This window comes from Sturnira hondurensis, unplaced genomic scaffold (assembly GCF_014824575.4).
Source record: "Sturnira hondurensis isolate 20B ecotype Veracruz unplaced genomic scaffold, ASM1482457v3 Scaffold0020601, whole genome shotgun sequence".
NCBI lineage: Eukaryota > Metazoa > Chordata > Mammalia > Chiroptera > Phyllostomidae > Sturnira > Sturnira hondurensis.
This window is the reverse complement of record NW_028093232.1, coordinates 2,530,267-2,548,047: the sequence shown is the minus strand read 5'-3', so window position 1 is coordinate 2,548,047 and position 17,781 is coordinate 2,530,267. Positions and strand designations below refer to the sequence as shown.

At 54.6% G+C, this 17,781-nt stretch overlaps 2 protein-coding genes across 5 annotated transcripts; one reads left to right on the top strand and one right to left on the bottom strand.

Annotated features, from left to right (window-relative positions):
- Positions 1-353: 353 nt before the first annotated feature.
- Positions 354-7,882, top strand: GLI1 (GLI family zinc finger 1). Its single transcript, XM_037030190.1, has 11 exons — positions 354-675; positions 894-986; positions 1,241-1,436; positions 1,690-1,834; positions 2,194-2,283; positions 2,372-2,509; positions 2,839-2,988; positions 3,824-3,988; positions 4,493-4,723; positions 5,290-5,557; positions 5,973-7,882. The coding sequence occupies exons 1-11, from the start codon at positions 576-578 to the stop codon at positions 7,715-7,717; spliced, it is 3,321 nt and encodes a 1,106-aa protein (XP_036886085.1). The 5' UTR covers positions 354-575; the 3' UTR covers positions 7,718-7,882.
- ARHGAP9 (Rho GTPase activating protein 9) lies at positions 7,847-16,492 on the bottom strand. 4 transcript variants are annotated; one of them, XM_037030191.1, is made up of 18 exons: positions 16,151-16,336; positions 14,750-15,437; positions 14,234-14,457; positions 13,077-13,304; positions 12,778-12,891; positions 12,499-12,603; positions 12,215-12,276; positions 12,018-12,108; positions 11,706-11,801; positions 11,470-11,568; positions 11,105-11,240; positions 10,882-10,989; positions 10,455-10,553; positions 10,195-10,272; positions 9,780-9,833; positions 9,391-9,525; positions 8,938-9,043; positions 7,847-8,311 (listed from the first exon to the last, which is right to left on the bottom strand). In XM_037030191.1, exons 2-18 carry the CDS (start codon positions 15,081-15,083, stop codon positions 8,140-8,142), a joined length of 2,241 nt encoding a protein of 746 aa, XP_036886086.1. In that variant the 5' UTR covers positions 15,084-15,437; positions 16,151-16,336; the 3' UTR covers positions 7,847-8,139. The 4 variants fall into 4 exon arrangements, with proteins under 4 accessions (XP_036886086.1, XP_036886088.1, XP_036886089.1 ...); XM_037030193.1 differs by lacking the exon at positions 16,151-16,336 and having other exon boundaries at positions 14,234-14,296; positions 14,750-14,820; XM_037030194.1 differs by lacking the exons at positions 14,234-14,457; positions 14,750-15,437; positions 16,151-16,336 and adding an exon at positions 13,404-13,515.
- Positions 16,493-17,781: the final 1,289 nt, after the last annotated feature.

The following is a 17,781-nucleotide window of genomic DNA, read 5'->3' as shown; positions in this document are numbered from 1 at the left end:
GCAGACCCTCCGCACTCCCTCCCGGCCCCGCCAGCCTCCCTGTCTGGGCTGTGGCGAGGGCTCCCTCTGCTGGACACTAGAGAGATTGTTGGCGGGCTGTATCTAATGAAGGGAAGGGAGAGACTCCGGCGGAAGCAGCTCAGTGTTTGGAGTCAGAGGCCCTGCCTGAGTCCCATCCCACCCCTCAAAGCTGGCCCACGGTCAGAGCAAGAAGTAATAGGGGGTCTATGTTTTTAAAATCACTTGAAGCTCATATAGGCGCATTTGGTCCACAGCATTCTTCCCTACACACACACAGCCCACACAGGCAAACTTCCCATCAAGTTCCCACAAAAATCGCGAAGACTGCCCCTGCCTCTTTGGGATTTTTTATCCTCACCCTGGCTGAGTGATGCTCTTTTCAATCTGATTTCCTATGGCAGATATCCTGGTGGGGCTGGGGGCACAGGGGAAGCTCTGCCCAGGGTTCTGTGCCTGAGCTAGTTATCTGACCTTCCCTATTTCCCGCCCACCTTGATTACTTGCAGATCTCCCTTCCCCTCCTGCAGTGTTCCCATACTCTCCTTTGAGACACCATGTTCAACTCGATGACCCCACCACCAGTCAGTAGCTATGGCGAGCCCTGCTGTCTCAGGCCCCTCCCCAATCAGGGGGCCCCCAGCATGGGGACAGAAGGTCAGTACACATACCAATCTCTGGGCCTTGAGGATTGGCAGATCTCTCACCCAGCCCCAGGGATCCCTCTTCTATCTCCTATCCCATGCCAGTTCTCCATCTACAAGATTTCAGGCCCCATGTAATGTGGGCTTGGAATATGGGATCAGCCCCATTTGATGTGGGCTTGGAAAGTGAAGCCTTGTGTATCCCCCATTCCAGCTGTCTTTCTTTTCCAGGACTGTCTGGTCTGCCCTTCTGCCACCAGGCCAGTCTCATGTCTGGCCCCCACAGTTATGGGCCAGCCAGAGAGACCAACAGCTGCACGGAGGGTGAGGCTTCAGGCAACTACTCTTCCCTTTTGCCTCTCTGGGACTTGTCCTGAAGGACAAGGTGGGAGGGCAGGAGCTCTAACTTGAAAAAGGAAGTGCTTGGAAATGGGATCCAGGGGTCAGAGTATGATCAGGGTTAATAGGGCAAGGTAGAGTCACATGTCTTTTTTCGTTTTTCCTGAGAGGATGCACAGGTTGGGTGCATGGAGAGACAGGCGCCTTTACTATGTCTCTCTCCCCTGTTTCCTGCCCAGCCCCACTCTTTCCTCCTTCCCGGAGTGCAGTCAAACTGACCAAGAAGCGGGCACTGTCCATCTCACCTCTGTCAGATGCCAGCCTGGACCTGCAGACAGTTATCCGAACCTCGCCCAGCTCCCTCGTGGCTTTCATCAACTCACGCTGTGCCTCTCCGGGGGGCTCCTACGGTCACCTCTCTATCAGCACTATGAGGTGCAGACTGCCTCGGGTTAAGAGGCCCTGAAACACCCTACCACACCCTGTTCAAAGCCTCAAGCCCTCCAAACTACCAGACCCTATTTGAATCCTTATCACTCCAAAGGTGTTGCAGCCCTCCTCAGTTCCTCCCCAGGACTGCCTCAGTCACTTCCCATACTGTCTTCCAGGCACCCCAACATAGCCACAGAACTCCCGAGACTTTCTGAGGTGACAGTCCTAAGTAACCACTTCCCCTCCTCCTCCTCAGCCCATCTCTGGGATTCCCACCCCAGATGAATCACCAAAAAGGGAGCTCACCATCCTTCGGGGCCCAGCCCTGTGGCCCCCATAACCCCACCCAGGGAGGGATGATGTCACATCCTCAGTCCCGGGGACCCCTCCCAACTTGCCAGGTGAGAGCCTTCATATTACCACCTGATTTCTCTCAGCTTCGGGGGGGGGAGGGGGGCAGAAAGAGGACTTTACAGGGGAATGTGAAGGAAGGACAGGGGATATAAAAGTTTTAGTACCAGAAAAATAAAGGGATCTAGGTGCTGGGGTTCACTCTTGGGGGTTGAATCAGACGCTTCCAAATGAGCTACCACCTTTAGTCCATTCCATTCACCAGTGCAGTCTGCAGAGGAAATCTCTCCCAAACTCAGGGGTTCCAGCTCCGTGGGTGGGGGCACTTCGGGCAGGAAGACCTGGCTGGGCTCCCTCTCTTCCTTCTGCCCCTTCTACCTATATCACCCTCACTTTTTCCTTGGGGAAGTTGAAGTCTGAGCTGGACATGCTTGTCAGCAAGTGCCCAGAGGAGCCCTTGGAAGGCGACATGTCCAGCCCCAACTCCACGGGCACACAGGTAAGGGCAGGGGTGGCTTTACTTCTGGAACCTGAGTAAAACAAAAGCTGTTATTCAAGTGACCCCAGGATTGCCTCCCCTGCCTTAGGACCCCCTGCTGGGGTTGCTGGATGGGCGGGAAGACATGGAGAGAGAGGAGAAGCCTGAGCCTGAATCTGTGTACGAGACTGACTGCCGCTGGGATGGCTGCAGCCAGGAGTTCGACTCCCAGGAACAGCTGGTGCATGTGAGCCCCAGGGGGTGGCAGGAACGCCGGCTGGAACCTGGAGGGAATCCTGAGTGGGACACGGGGATCAGGCTGAGAGCTGAGGTCAGAGGATACTGAGGTCCGGTGTGCCCTTCTGAGCAGGCTTGAACTCAAGAGCTGTGGCTTTGTTGTACACACTTGGAAGAATGGAGGTGTGGGCTCGATGTCCTTCCTCCACAATCCGCCCCCACCCCCGCCAATGAAGTAGAGCCCTAGAAGGACATGGTGTGGAGGGGAGGTCATGGGAAGGAGGCCTGGGTCTCCAGGCGTCGGGGAAGCTCAGAGAGCCTCCACGGCTTCCCCCTCAGCACATCAACAGCGAGCACATCCATGGGGAGCGGAAGGAGTTCGTGTGCCACTGGGGCGGCTGCTCCAGGGAGCTGAGGCCCTTCAAAGCCCAGTACATGCTGGTGGTCCACATGCGCAGACACACAGGCGAGAAGCCACACAAGTGCACGGTGAGGCGCCCTCTTCCCACGCTCAGGGTTCTCCCTAAACTGGGGCCCCCTCAAGCACAAGGCAGGGCCATGTTGTGACTTTCGTGGGCCCTAGGCACTTCCGCCTTTGTAGGCCCCTTCTTCCATACACAAACACTAAACATTTATATTTTATGACTGCGTTGGTATGAAGTTAAACATTGATATCATATATTAGAATACTTTCTTGGACCTACAAGCTAATGTTTCCCTTGCTTTTGGTATAAAATCGAAACATTGTTGTGAGACCCCGCCGAAAGCACCGGGCGCACCAGGCACTGTGCCCACTGCACACACTGCCGAGCGGAGAGGCCTTCCATCGAGGGCCTCCCTCCTAAAACAGTCTCATCAGATCTCTGTGCAAGGAGACCCGCCCTGGCCTNCATATATTAGAATACTTTCTTGGACCTACAAGCTAATGTTTCCCTTGCTTTTGGTATAAAATCGAAACATTGTTGTGAGACCCTGCCGAAAGCACCGGGCGCACCAGGCACTGTGCCCACTGCACACACTGCCGAGCGGAGAGGCCTTCCATCGAGGGCCTCCCTCCTAAAACAGTCTCATCAGATCTCTGTGCAAGGAGACCCGCCCTGGCCTGGCCTCAGCTTCACGTCCCTGCAGGCAGAGTGCCTCCAGCTGCTTCTGCTTCCCCACCGTGTGCCCGTCCATGTCCTCTGATTATGGGAATCCTCTTGAAGCCCCAGTACTCTCCCATCTTGAGTTATATTCTGGGATGTATGTCCCTTTTGAGACTTAGGGTTCCTTTAATTACATGTCCTTCTGTCTGAGAGCTATCCTTTGACCCCTACACCCCCAGTTTGAGGGGTGCCGGAAGTCCTACTCACGCCTCGAAAACCTGAAGACACACCTGCGGTCGCACACGGGCGAGAAGCCGTACATGTGTGAGCACGAGGGCTGCAGCAAGGCCTTCAGCAACGCCAGCGACCGAGCCAAGCACCAGAACCGAACCCACTCCAATGAGGTGAGCGCCTTCCCTAAAAGACTCCCCCCGCCCCCCGACTGAGAAGCCACCTGCCGGGGAGACCCCCCATGAGAAATCCCTTAGCCCAGCACCCACTTCGAGGAGGTGAGTTCTCCCCACCTATATAATGCACCTGAAGAAGGCCTTTCTGAAACTAAGAATTTCCACTTACCACCTTCTACCCTCTACCTCTGACCAGCCAAAGGGCTAACCTAAAAAAGACCCATTCTGCCTAAAGGAGACCCCTGGCCCCTTCAGTCCCTGGAGTTATGAGGCCTCACAGACCTGGGTTCACCTCCTCGTCTTTCCCAGGCCTGGGCAGCCAGTTTTCCTCATCGTTCCCCAATCCTCTCATTTTTCATTCCAAGGGCCCCACTCTTCCTATTTCCTTGGGTGCTGTGTTTCCCCCCTTACCCCTCATCCTCACTGGTTGCCACCAACTTTTTGCATTCCTTCTGCATTCTTCCACCTTCATGCCTTTGCCTGCTGTCTTCCACTCAACAGAAGCCGTACGTGTGCAAGCTCCCCGGCTGCACCAAACGCTACACCGACCCCAGCTCACTCCGGAAACATGTCAAGACAGTGCATGGTCCTGACGCCCACGTGACCAAGCGGCACCGAGGAGACGGCCCCCTGCCCCGAGCACCCTCCCTTTCCACAGTGGAGCCCAAGAGGGAGCGGGATGGAGGCCCTTCCAGGGAGGAGAGTAGGCTGACTGTGCCCGAAGGTGCTATGGTGAGACGGCCGAGAAGCCCTCTGTCCCCACGCCCTCGACTGCCCTGCTGACACCTTCCCGACTCACCTGTCCCCTCCTGTCACTCTCCTGTGGCCAGTTCTCCTTCAGATGTCCCGGTGTTGCTCCTTGGGCTACCCCACATCTAGGGACTTTAGTGTATTTACTTAATTGGTTCAGCAAATTCTTATATAGGACTCATTGTATTGTTCTGAGCCCTTCACGTGCACAATTTCATGTATCCCTCACAACCACTTTATGAGAAAGGAACTTATTTTCCCCATTTTTGGATGAGGAAATTCAGGCACAGAGAAATTGCCCAAGGTCGTAGAGCTAAGAGGACCTATTGAGCCCAGGTGGTCTGTGCGCCAGCCTCAGCTCTTCTCACCAGTGTCTCTCCCCAAGGTTGTCCTGTCCCTCACCTGCTCAGCCCTCTACACCTACCTGTAAGCCTTCCCTAGATCCCAGCAGTCATCACTGGGACACAGGCTTTTAGCCACTTGCCAAGTTCAGGGAGCTGTGGCAAAAGAAAAAGGGTGCCACCCTCAGCCCTCATCTTCCCCCACAGAAGCCACAGCCAAGCCCTGGGGCCCAGTCGTCCTGCAGCAGTGACCACTCCCCAGCAGGCAGCGCGGCCAATACCGACAGTGGTGTGGAAATGACTGGAAATACAGGGGGCAGCACTGAGGACCTGTCCAGCTTGGACGAGGGGCCTTGCATTGCTGGCACCGGTCTGTCCACTCTTCGCCGTCTTGAGAACCTCAGGCTGGACCAGCTACATCAACTCCGGCCAATAGGGCCCCGGGGCCTCAAACTGCCCAGCCTGACCCACACCGGTGAGACCTGAGTGTGGTGGGTGGTTGTTGGGTTGAGATCTGGACCTTCCTTGAGGGTGGAAGGAGGACTTTGCCCTTTAGGGATGCGGTACAGCACCATCGTACACTAGAAAAAGGTCCCGCTTCTTTAAGACACTTTCCTTCCATCCATCAGAAAATCGTGATGTACAAAGTGTGTGAAGTGAATGCTGCCCCCTAGGACTGTGCAGTGTGCCACCTGCACAGCGGTTCACAGTGGCCCTGAATCCCTGATGGAACAGGAGCCGAAAGGGCATGGGAAAAGGAGGCAGAACTAAGTGGTTAGCGTTAAGGAGCCTTTCCCTGGGATTCCAGGACAAGGCTGTTCCATGGGGGAGGCAGGGTTAGATTCAGGGGGCTTCCTGACCACCCTGCCTTTCCTCCCTATCACTTGCAGGTGCCCCTGTGTCCCGCCGTCTGGGTCCCCCGGTTTCCCTTGACCGCCGCAGCAGCAGCTCCAGCAGCATCAGCTCGGCCTATACTGTCAGCCGCCGCTCCTCCCTGGCCTCCCCTTTCCCCCCTGGCTCCCCGCCAGAGAATGGGGCATCCTCTCTGCCTGGCCTCACACCTGCCCAGCACTACCTGCTCCGGGCAAGATATGCTTCAGCCAGGGGAGGTGGCACTCCACCCACTGCAGCATCCAGCCTGGATCGAATTGGGAGTCTTCCTGGACCTCCCTGGAGAAGCCGAACTGAGTATCCAGGATACAACCCCAATGCAGGGGTTACTCGGAGGGCCAGTGACCCAGCCCGGGCTGCTGACCACCCAGCCCCAGCCAGAGTTCAGCGGTTCAAGAGCTTGGGCTGTGTTCACACTCACCCCACCACAGCAGGGGGAGGACGGAACTTTGATCCTCAACTCCCAACCTCTGTCTACGCACCACAGCCCCACAGCATGAGTGAGAATATCACCATGGATACCAGAGGGCTGCGAGAGGAGCCCGAGATCGGGACCTCCATGATGGGCAGTGGTCTGAACCCTTATGTGGACTTCCCACCTGCTGATACTCTGGGTTACAGGGGACCTGAGGGGACAGCAGCTGAGCCTTATAGAGCCAGGGGTCCAGGCTCCCTGCCTCTTGGACCTGGTCCACCCACCAACTACAGCCACAACCCCTGTCCCCAGCAGGCCTCCTATCCTGACTCCACCCCAGAAACATGGGACGAGTACCCTGCCCACTCTGGGCTGTACCCGGGTCCCAAGGCTCCAGCTGGAACCTACAGCCAGTGTCCTCGTCTTGAACATTATGGACACGTGCAGGTCAAGCCAGAGCAGGGGTGTCCAATGGGCTCTGACTCCACAGGACTGGCACCTTGCCTCAATGCCCACCCCAATGAGGGGCCTCCACGCCCACAGCCTCTGTTCTCCCACTACCCTCAGCCTCCCCCACCCCAATATCCCCAGTCAGGCCCCTACAACCAGCCACCCCCTGATTATCTTCCCTCAGAACCCCAGCCCGGCCCAGATTTTGATCACCCCACTCACCCCACAGGGCAGCTGAAGGCTCAGTTTGTGTGTAATTATGTTCAGTCCCAGCAGGAGCTGCTGTGGGAGGGTGGGGGCCGGGGAGGTTCTCCACTCCGGGAACCTCTCTACCAGAGTCCCAAGTTTCTGGGGGGCTCCCAGGTTAGCCCAAGCCCTGCCAAGGCCCCAGCGGCCACATACGGACCTGGCTTCGCACCTAACTTGCCCAATCACAAGTCAGGTTCCTATCCTACCCCTTCACCATGCCATGAAAATTTTCCGGTGGGGGGAAACAAGCCTCCCCATAGGGTAGCAGCACCACCCCGACTTCTGCCCCCGCTGCCCACTTGCTATGGTCCCCTTAAGGCAGGGGGCACCAACCCCAGCTGTGGCCACCCTGAGGTGGGCAGGTTGGGAGGAGGGCCTGCCTTGTACCCTCCTCCTGAAGGGCAGGTGTGCAACCCCCTGGACTCTCTTGATCTTGACAACACTCAGCTGGACTTTGTGGCTATTCTGGATGAGGCCCAGGGGCTGAGTCCACCCCCTTCCCATAGTCAGGGGGACAGCTCCGAACATACCCCACCTCCCTCCGGAGCCCCCAACATGGCTGTGGGCAACATGAGTGTCTTACTGGGATCCCTGCCTGGTGAGACACAATTCCTCAATTCCAGTGCCTAAAGTGTGGAGTCCTGCCTGTCAAAGATCCACATTTCCTAAGGGGTGTCTGTCCCCCCAGAAAAGTGAGTAGAAGGAGCCATGGCTCCTAGAGATGCCCCAGGGACAGGAGGTGGGGGCTGGAGGCTGTATACAATCTGTATATATTTGGGGGAGAAATCCGATAATGACACTGCTTCCTAATAAAGGAACTGCATCAGAAAGAGCCCTGCTTTATGTGCTGTTATCCTGGGGAGGGGTTAACCCTTCCCGCCCACACATACTTTTCTTTTTAGAGACACTCTCTCCATACATCCCAACGCCTCAAGTCAGACTCACAAAGATGAGACAGTCATCTGGGAGACACAGGCTTTAAAAGGATGGCCTCAGAACATACCACACCACCAAAGGCACCATTGGAAACACATTTTCTCTTCTTGCCCCAGTCAGGGGAAGAGGCTGGTGAAGTCCGTGAGCATCAGCTGGACTAGCTGCCCCGGGTAGAGAGCATGGGCTGCGGGGTCAGATGTCTCCTGCTCAGGCCGAAACAAGGTTGGTCCAAACACAATCCCCAGATTGTGAGGGGTCATGCGGTTCTCATCTGAGTGTGCTATCACCCTGCAGGCAAAGGCCAAGAGAAGGGTCAATAAGGCAGCAGCTTTGCCACTTCCAATAAATCTAACCTTTCAAAGATTTGAGCAGGGAAGAATTCACCCCTCTATGTGGCAGCCAAAGGAGACCAAGGAGAGAGGGCCTCAAGGGGGATGGGGATAGGACCAGTGGACAAAACTTGAGGATACAACTTGAAGAAACAAGCTAGGATACAACCACCTCTTCCCAGCTTCAGAGACTTCCCCTAGAGCCCTCTCTGCTCACAGTTTGGAAGGCTTTCATTCAAATGGCTATCCTCTCTCAGAAGTCACTGCCCAGGCCCAGCTCAGCCAAATAAGCCCAAACCAGTGTTCCAATGGGAAACAGAGAGGCGGAGGGAAGGAGGAGGTTAGAGTTCTCTTATTTCTCATACAGCATTGCTGTGCTTGAATTGGTCCCCATTTCCCCATTTGATGCTAACCAGTAGCTTTAGAGCCTCATAATATGACCCCCTGCATAGAGGTTGCCGCAGTTTCTTCAATCCGCTCTAAATTGAGGTGTTTCCCTACCTTAGTTCCATTCAAACAGAGTCCTTGCTGCATGCTCCACCCCACCCTCTTCCCGAATGAACAAAGATATTCCACTTTCCTGACCTGCATAAATGTTCCAGGAGGTACCGCAGAGTGTCATGGTTGGGCTTTGGCAGTGAGACTATTAGTTCTCGTATTTGAGAGAGGCGCTGTTCTGATTCCAGGAGTGCTGGAGAGAAAAAGTAAGGGGAAGGGCGCAGGGGTGAGCTTAGGGAAGGTGCTAGCGCAGGGTGGGGCGCAGTTCTCTTTCCCAGGCCCATGGGAGGCCTCATTTATCCAACACAGCTTTCTTTTTCACTGAGTCCAACTGCAGCCTTAGAATTCTTTTCAACTCAGCCCTCTAAAGATTCACACACAGACAAAAACCACAACAACAACTCAAGTTGGCACATGTGTTGAAAGTTATTTACCATCTCTGTGTTCAGGACGAGACAGAATAGTACGAGGGAACCCCTGTACACTCTGTACCACGCAGGCCTTCCCCCCAATATCGAGGGCATTTCCCGAAGCCCTTACCAAGGGCAGCACGAAAATCGGGCAGCAGCGGTGGGGGTACCAGAGGCTGGGGTAGCTCCCGGAGAAAAAGCTTCAGGGCTCCAGTGACCACATGAATGTCATCCCACTCAGCACTGTCCAAATCCAACCGACCTTCTGGAAGGAGAAGTAGGTAGAGAGGGGTTCAGGGACACAGAGACTGAGAGGTCAGGAGTTTGAAAGAAGAATGCTAAAGCATTCTTAGCTAAGGCAGACCACAGGAGTGCCAAGGGGGTCTGCAGGGGGCAAGACAGCAGAGGTAGGGATGGGGACAACCCTTCCAGGAGCAGGACATAGGGAAACCCACAGGGAGCAAGGAGGATGTGGGGGACTTTTAAGAATCTAAGGGGATCCTTACTCCGTGTAAATACCTTGTCCTGGTTGTTCTGGGAACATGTACCTCCCATCGGAGGTGACCGCCCGCTCTGTAACAAGTGTAAGACAAGATTAAAAGATAAGACATGCAGTTCCAGCCCTGGCTGGTGTAGCTCAGTGGATTGAACATGGGCCTGTGAAGCAAAGGGTCTCGGGTTTGGTTCCCAGTCAGGGCACATGCCTGGGTTGCAGGCCAGGTCCCCAGTGGGGGACCCATGAGAGGCAACCACACATTCATGTTTCTCTCCCACTCTTTCTCCTTCCCTTCCCTTCCCCTCTCTCTAAAAATAAATAAATAAAATATTTTTTAAAAAAAGACATGCAGTTCCGGCCACAAGACCTCCCTGTTCTGCCAGCTCCCTCCTTGAGAACCACCTGGTTCTGAGACATGAAGTTCTCAGGCCTTCTCACCTCTGTCTACCAGGAAGCGAAGTTTCTGGACCACTGCCAAGTTCCCGCTCACCCGGTAAATGCCATCCACATCTAGACCTAGGAGATGAGGCAAGGAGATAAGAATTGCTGCTCCAACGTGTGTATGTGGAGAGGTCTGGTGAGGGGTCCGAGGGTGAAGAGAGAAAAAAGGTGAAAGGTAAACTAGGGGGAGGGAGGTGGGGAATTCTGGGCCTTCCCCGGTTGGAAGGGTAGATTCTGGGGTCTCTGGGAAAAATGACCTCTCTTATCCACAGCAGCAATGCAGAGCCGCACAAAGCTGGGCACGGTGTCTCCTTCCCGCTGACACAGTGATTCCAGCTGGCAGCCAAACACCTGGTCTGGGAGATGCAGAGTGAGATAGAAAGCCAGGGCCAGTGTCACCCAGGGAAGAAGCTCTTCCTGGCACAGACCCTCACCTCAAAGTTGGGCTCGCCCTGCAGGCTGTCTGTCCTGGGTCTGGACAAGGGTACACCCACCTCCCAACAATCATCGGTAGTGGGAAAAGCAGTGTTCTCAAAAGACCGCTGATCTAGTTTTGGGAAATTCTACTGTGAGCCTCAGTGAAGGTTTCTCATCCACGAAATGGGCTGATGCCCAGATCAAGAACGTGAAAATACTATGGGAGGCGCGAAGGAAAAAGGTGCCAGCTGGCCCAGCCCACCTCACCTCGGAGCAGACCCCGCTCCTGCAGGCTTTGCAAGGGTGGTCTTTTAGCGATAAGCCGCTTTAATTTGTTCCTCACACGGTTCTGCTCAGTTCCTTCTGGGCAGCGACCTGCAGGAGGCAGGTGGAATCAGAGGGTGAGCGCGGCCGCGGGGAGGAGGAACCTGAAGACCGCCCCAGGCCCCGCCCCGGCCCGCCCTGCCCCGCCCCCAAGCCCGCCACTAACTGGAGCTCCTGCGGCCGCCGAAACGCAGCAGTGGCTTGAACCCCGACTCCTCTTCTTCGTCCTCCCCAGCGCTCAGCTCCCCGAGCTCCGCTGGTCCCGAGCCTGACAGACGCAGCTCCAGGGGATTCTCCCGATCCTAGACCCGGACGGGTGAGGTAGACCGAGAGGAGAGAAATCTGCACCCCCGGCTTGAGGCGAGGAGACCCTAACTGGATGCTGAGGTCCCGCGCGTCCCAGCGCCACCCCAGGGCTCTGCACCGAGACCACCCTGCCCTCCGCACCCCCGAATCCGTCCCCGCTCCCACGGCCCCGCCCCCGCCCGAGCCAGCCGCCCGCTCCGCCCCGCCCCTTCCGACCGGTCTCACCAGACGCTCGATGACCGCCCGCAGTGCGCGATGCCAGGCCAGCAGCTCGGTCTCGAGGTCTGACTGCAGCAGGAACTCGTGGCCAGGCACCGTTCGGATCTGGAGGCCGGCCGGGAAAAGGCTTGGGTCAGCGGGAGGAGCATGAAAAGCAGGGAGGCCGAGCTGGATCTTGCGAGAAATTGAGGGGGCATCCTCATGTTGGACGGGGCTCTGGGGGTGCTGGAGAGGGCACTCACGTGCAGGACGTTGCGGCGGCTGGACAGGTGGCGGCCGTGCGCCAGGGCCGCCCCGCGTAGGTCCACGCTGCTCTCGGGCCGGGTGCCCGCTGGTCCCTGGCAATCGGGGGAGGAAACCGAGGCAACCGTGCGGTTTCTGTCATTGTCTCCCTTTCTCCGGGTGGACCGGGAAGACGTGAGAGGCTGTGCTCCTTCCCAATGCTATACCTTCCTCTACACCACCCTGCCCACCTCCGCCCCGCGGTTGGCCTGAGGCAGTTAGAATTGCGCTGGAGTCCCCCCTGCACCTGCCCTTCCCTCCCTCACACTCACCCAGGCCGAGGAGGGTGCGGCGGGGGGTGGCTCTCGGTAGAACACCAGGCTGTTACCCGCTAACACCACCCAAGTTGGGGCCCAGCTCTTCCTGCAGGGGCGGAGGTCACTTAGATGCGCTAGGAGAGGCGCTCTCCCAACGCTCTGCTCCACCCAGCTCCACCCCGGACCCCCGAGGTTTTCCTAGCCCCCCTCACCTGAGCTTGCGTCCCCCCTGAGCGATCTTAGTCACGTTGAGCTGGCCCGACTTTTCCACCTCCTGAAAAGCAGAGGGAGGGGCACCAATAAGTCACGCACTGTCCCTCACAGCGCCCCCACCTCGGCTTTCCCCTAGGGCGGGGTCCTTTCGAGTTGCGGGGGAAGCTGGGGAAGTGAGGATACCCAGAGAACACTCAGAAAGAGGAAGATCTTTCTGGAGGAGTAGGAATCAGGGCATGGGGCAAGGAAATTCTTGGCATTCACACAAAAATGGGAGGCTTACGTGGGGATCGTCCAGGACCTGCGGCAGAGGCCGAAGGGGCTGCCGGGCTGAAGGCTTGTCTGAGGGGTCGAGCTGGGAGGTGCGTCGCCGGAGGCAGGGTGAACCCTGGGGCAGGGGGGTGGAGAAACAGGTATAGGAAACACTGACTTGGAAGTCCCTAGCTGCGGGGGAAGAGGGCTGCGGATGTGGGTGACAGAGATGTAATAAAGAATGTCTTGCATAAGAGAAAGTCGTGAAAAGATGGCTTTGCCTGCATGTAATCTGGAGAAGGGATCTCACCTGAGGGTCGAGCAGTTCTAGAGACGCTGTGTCAGAGTCTGAGCCCTTTGCCTGAGGCCGCAGGACACCGTTGTCCCCATTCAAGGTCTGTGTCCCGTCCATGGAAACAGGGTTCTGCGGGGAGGGAAGGTAACGCTACATCCAGAAGCCGCCTCCACCAGTTCTCAACACCCTTTTCACAACTTTCTGATTCTTCTGATCTTCTGAGAGCCCCAGAAAGAAAACACACTTCTTTGGGATACAGTAGGGAGAAGGAGGAGATTGGGGCACAAAGAGATAAGTAGGAGAGAAGGTCTCACCGTCTCCCCCGTTCCAGTGCGGCGGCGTGGGGGCTTCCAGGACTTGCAGCCAGTCAGTGAATTTATGTAGAAGCAGCGTCCGGAGTTAGGGTCCAGGTACTGTTCCCAGGCGTCCAGCCTCTGCAGTGGGGGGCATACAGGGTTTGGGGGTGGGGAGTGGGAGCAGCGGCGAAGGTCCACCAAGTTACAGTACACAGGGGGCTCTGACATGAGAGGCCGGGGTCCTGCCTGCCAGGAAAGTGGGAAGAAAGGTAGTTATTCTGCCTGAGCCCTCCCCAGACTTCTCTTCACCTAACCACCTCTTTCCCTCCCCCACCATTTTCTCACCACCAGATCCTGCCTGGGGTGACCCAGGTACTGAGGGAGAACGCGGTCCCCAGCTGATTTTTTTTTAACTCCCTCCCTCACAGTCTTTGCTCTTCTCCTCACTTCCTGTTGCCAACTTCCCTCCTCCCCCACCCCACCCCCACCCCAGGGCTACAGGAAAGGGGAACAGGCTGTGTGTGTGTGTGTTTGTGTGTGTAAGGGGGGTGGTTGATGAGAGCTCCCCACCCTCACATCCTCCAGAGTAAAAGTAGAGAGAGAGGAGGGGGTATGGGAAAAGAGGGGCCATTTTTCATCCACCAGTAACTAAGAGAGGGGAGGGGTTGAGTCTTCAGGAAGAGCAAGGCAGTTCCATCTCTAGAGGGGACTTAGTGGTGACTTGAGCTGGCAAGCCCTGACACAGGACAAACCCTGCCTTGGGCCAGCAGTCAGGAGGAAGAGAGAGAAAGGATAGCTGAGGCTGGTTTTATTGCAGTCCATCTATCATTTGCCAGGTTCCATGTATCCTCAAGGATCTTCACTACTTGCTATCCCTCTGCTAGAATTCTTCCTCATCCCCTCATTTGTTTCATGGCTGTTTCTGACTTCTCCTTATCCAGATTCAACTAAATGTCATCTCCTCAGAGATGCCTTCCTAGACCTCGGTCACTCTCCACCGTATTTACGTTCTTTGTAGCACTTATCAGTACCAACGTATATTTACGTATTATCATTCCATGGGAATCCCTTGAAAGCAGACAGTGTGTCTGTCCTGTTCGCCACTGAGCCTAGAACAGGGCCTGGCAGTAAATATCTTTTGACAGCAGGTGCTCAGAAGGAGAGCTGTGACTCACCATGTTGGCACTGGTCTCTGTCAGCAAGTCCTCCTGGGAGAGAGATCTTCCACTTGGCCCACCCTGGAAGGGTGTCGGGAGAGTGGGCCTCAGACTGGTAGCACTAACACTTCTACACATTTTGGGGGGAAGAGAAGGAGGCTGCTGCGATGTAGTCTGGGCTCTGCCTGGGGTTGCCTGAGATAAATGCCGCTCTTCTGGTGAGCCAGGAAACAATTTTGGCCCTGGAAACAGAAATGAAAAGAGCAGGGTGCAGGTGGTCAGAGGTGTAATCTTGGCTGGGTGCTGCATCCTGGGGGGTTCACAGGGAAGACAAGAGCAGGGGTAAGCTGTTGTTGAAAAATAAAATGAGACCTCGAAGACTTGAGACTGGGAAGAGAGGCAATGGGAACACCATGATGGGAGTGAGGAGTACGCTGATCACAGGTAAATAAGAGAATGGCATCAGGAGGGAGGAGGAGCCTTCCAATAATTCACAGAAGCCAGGGAGGTAAGAAAGCAATGGGGAGGACTTACCGTGAGTCCAGAGGAACTGCCTGGTGGTGACGGTGGTTGGGCTCGGGGAAAGTACAGGTTCCTCCATCATGTAGGCAGCTGGTACAAAGATGGGACGAGAGTTGGATGGTGCTCCCAGGCGCCTTGCCAACCACCAGTCTGAGTTGGTCTTGCGAAGCAGTCGGAACCTGTCCCCTTCAGCCATAGATACCTGCCTACCATCTGCTGCAGTATAAGTGAAGTCATAGAGGGCACAGAGCTGGGATCCCTGAGAAGTGTTTCGGGACCCCAGCCCTAGGCTCCCCCAAGTACTTGGCCACCACTTGCCCAGCTGCATTGTGTTCAATACTGTCATCCGTGGGAAAAAGGGGTGTTGGCTATCCAGAAAGGGACAGAACTGGCTACCTCTAGGCAGAGCAACATGGTTCTAACGGCAGTGTCAGAGGGAGGTAAGGACAGGAAGAGGGTAAGGCAGAGGACCTGAGTGGGGGTCAGTGACAAGTTGTGGGGGCTGAGAACTCCTGAGTGATGTGACTGGTGAGGAAGTATGTAAGGTGACAGAGGATGTGGTCAGCAGGGCTTCAAGGCCAGCAAGGCAGGAAATCAGACTCAACATGGTTCAGTGATTTTCCTCCAAGTACTTTCTGGGGCCCATCAGAAGATCCAGGGGTAGGAGGAGTTGGTCCAGTTTGGTGGCGGGACTCTTGAGCTGTACGGAAGAAGAGGAGAAAGAATCAGGTCTGCGACAGAACACAGGCCAAGAGAAAGCAGTTAATGACAACGATGAAAATGTCTGTGACCCTTTATCAAATTGACACAGGCACCAGTGTTTCCATTATCAATCACTTCAGATCTAACGTTGTCTGCTTCCTGTGTAGCATCAGAGAGACACGGAAACAGAGAAGCAGAGAACCAGGGAGGTAGCAAGACCAAACTGGAGAGAAGAAGAAAGTGGATGGGAGACACACAGCGGTTCAGAGCTGGAGATAGAGGTGAAAATTCCACCGTCCTCCCAACCCAGGACATGTTTCAGGGAACTGGGAAGCCCTAATACAATCCTCTGTGTTTATGCTCTTGGGTGTGGCTCTACTTCGGGGTGTAGGTTCATTCATTCATGATCTTAACAAGGAGGCTGAGCCCCTCCTACGTGAAAGAAACAGTGTTAAGCACTGGAAATAAGGGAGGGGAAGGAGATAGACACAACCCTTGCCCTCTTGGAGCTTAAGGGCAGATCTTAACTAACCACACAATAAATGTATTAATTACAATAGAATCGGGGACTATGGACAACTAGCACAGGATGCTATGACAGCATATTGGGGTGGATGGGACGCTGATGCCAGCTTTTCCCAAGAAGGTGCGAACTGACCGCCCCCGTCCATTGTCAGAGCTTTAAAACCCACACTTGCGCTTCCTCCTTACCTGACCACTCCTCTTTCCCCCTTCTCTGTTTCTCCGCAGCACCATGTGAGGCTTTCTGTGAGGCTTTCTGTCTGGCTTTGGAGAGGTGGGGTACCTCCCCCTTGGTGACGTCAGACTGCCAGCTTTCCTCCCGGAACGTGTGATCTGAGGGCCGGGTTGCCAGTACTAGGATTCTGCCCCAGTGACATTCCTCCTTAGTTCGCCCCACTTTCAAAATGTGGAGAATCACACCTCTCCACTCTTCATTCCCACTTCCAAAATAGTAACCAACTTTACCCTTTCATTCATTCACTCATTCGTTCACCTAAGATTTGTTGAGTACTCAAATCCCATTCTCTGCTTTCTCTGAAGTTCTCCCCTGCACTTTATCCCCTACTTTACAGAATCCTTTTCATTAGCTTTTGAATCTTTCCCATCAGTTTTTAAAGGTAGCCAAATCTTCCCCATCTTTAGACAAACCTCCTCTGACTGTGCTCTTCGGTTACCACTGTGTCTCCCACTTCCTTTTTAAAATCAAACTTCTTACAGAGTTGCCTACACACAGAGGTCTTCATTTCCTCTCCCCTGACTCTCCCACCTTTCTAGGGTCACTCTTCACTAGGGTCATCCCTGAGTTTGCACGGACACTTTGCATTCATAATGCTGCTGGACATCTCAGCAGCTGCCAAAACAATGGACTTTTTTTCTCCTTCTGTAAAAACTGTGAGTGTCCCCCTTACCTTTCTAGCACTTCCTCTCTGTTGCATAAGGAAAGACTTTCCTTTGCTTGTTCCTTAAACCCCACTGGTCTGAGATCCTGTGCCCTTTGCACTCTGTAGATCCTAGGTCATCTTAATCTCTCTAGCTCAAATAACCTTCATATACTGCTGAGTACTATATCTTCATTCTAGATCTTTATCTAAGGCTCCAGTCTTTCCACCATCCACTAAAAAGGCTCCACTTGGGTATTTCACAGGCACCACAAACACAGTATGTTCTAAACTGGTCTTGTCAGCTGTTCCCCAAACCCATTTCTCTTCTAGTACCCCTACTCAGTTAAGTTTAAATTCAGTATCTATTTATAGAATATTTAGTAGCATTTATGGCAGGCAGGACTGTGAGCTGGGTATTGTCAATTCAGATGACAAATATAATCCCTGCCCTCTCATAAAAGTCAAAATACAGTGTGCTACTCACTTCCATCCGGGAAGTACTATCATCTGGTGGTGCACACAGAGAGAATGCCCAACTGTCGATGCCAGAAACCTGACAGCCAACCTTAATTTCTCTTGTTTCCCCACCATTCACATTTAATTGATTACTAAACCTTTCCAATCTACCTACTTCCTTTAATCCCTATAACTAACACCCCGCTTAGCATCCTCCTTACAAGGATGATATAACCTCGTAACTAGTCTCCTAGAATACCATTATTCTTCCTTCCAGCCCACTCCTGGCACAGCAGCCAGAATAACCTTTCTAAAACACAAAAATGCCTTGCCACTCTCCTGACTTGACCTTTCAAAAAATTCTCATTGTCCTCAGAGTAAAGCCCAAATTTTACTACTGATTTACAGATACTTCCTCCCTTTATCCTAGCCTTTTCAAAGTCCCCACCCAAAGTCTCACCTCCAGCCACAGAAGTATAAATC

Coding starts and splice junctions, on each gene's coding strand:
- GLI1 (XM_037030190.1), top strand. CDS start 576: ATGTTCAACTCGATGACCCCACCACCAGTCAGTAGCTATGGCGAGCCC. Junction 2,989..3,823: donor AGAAGCCACACAAGTGCACG/GTGAGGCGCCCT, acceptor CTACACCCCCAG/TTTGAGGGGTGCCGGAAGTC. Junction 5,558..5,972: donor GCCCAGCCTGACCCACACCG/GTGAGACCTGAG, acceptor TATCACTTGCAG/GTGCCCCTGTGTCCCGCCGT.
- ARHGAP9 (XM_037030191.1), bottom strand. CDS start 15,083: ATGACAGTATTGAACACAATGCAGCTGGGCAAGTGGTGGCCAAGTACT. Junction 14,458..14,749: donor GCAGTTCCTCTGGACTCACG/GTAAGTCCTCCC, acceptor TTCTGTTTCCAG/GGCCAAAATTGTTTCCTGGC. Junction 10,554..10,881: donor GGAGCGGGGTCTGCTCCGAG/GTGAGGTGGGCT, acceptor TGCATCTCCCAG/ACCAGGTGTTTGGCTGCCAG.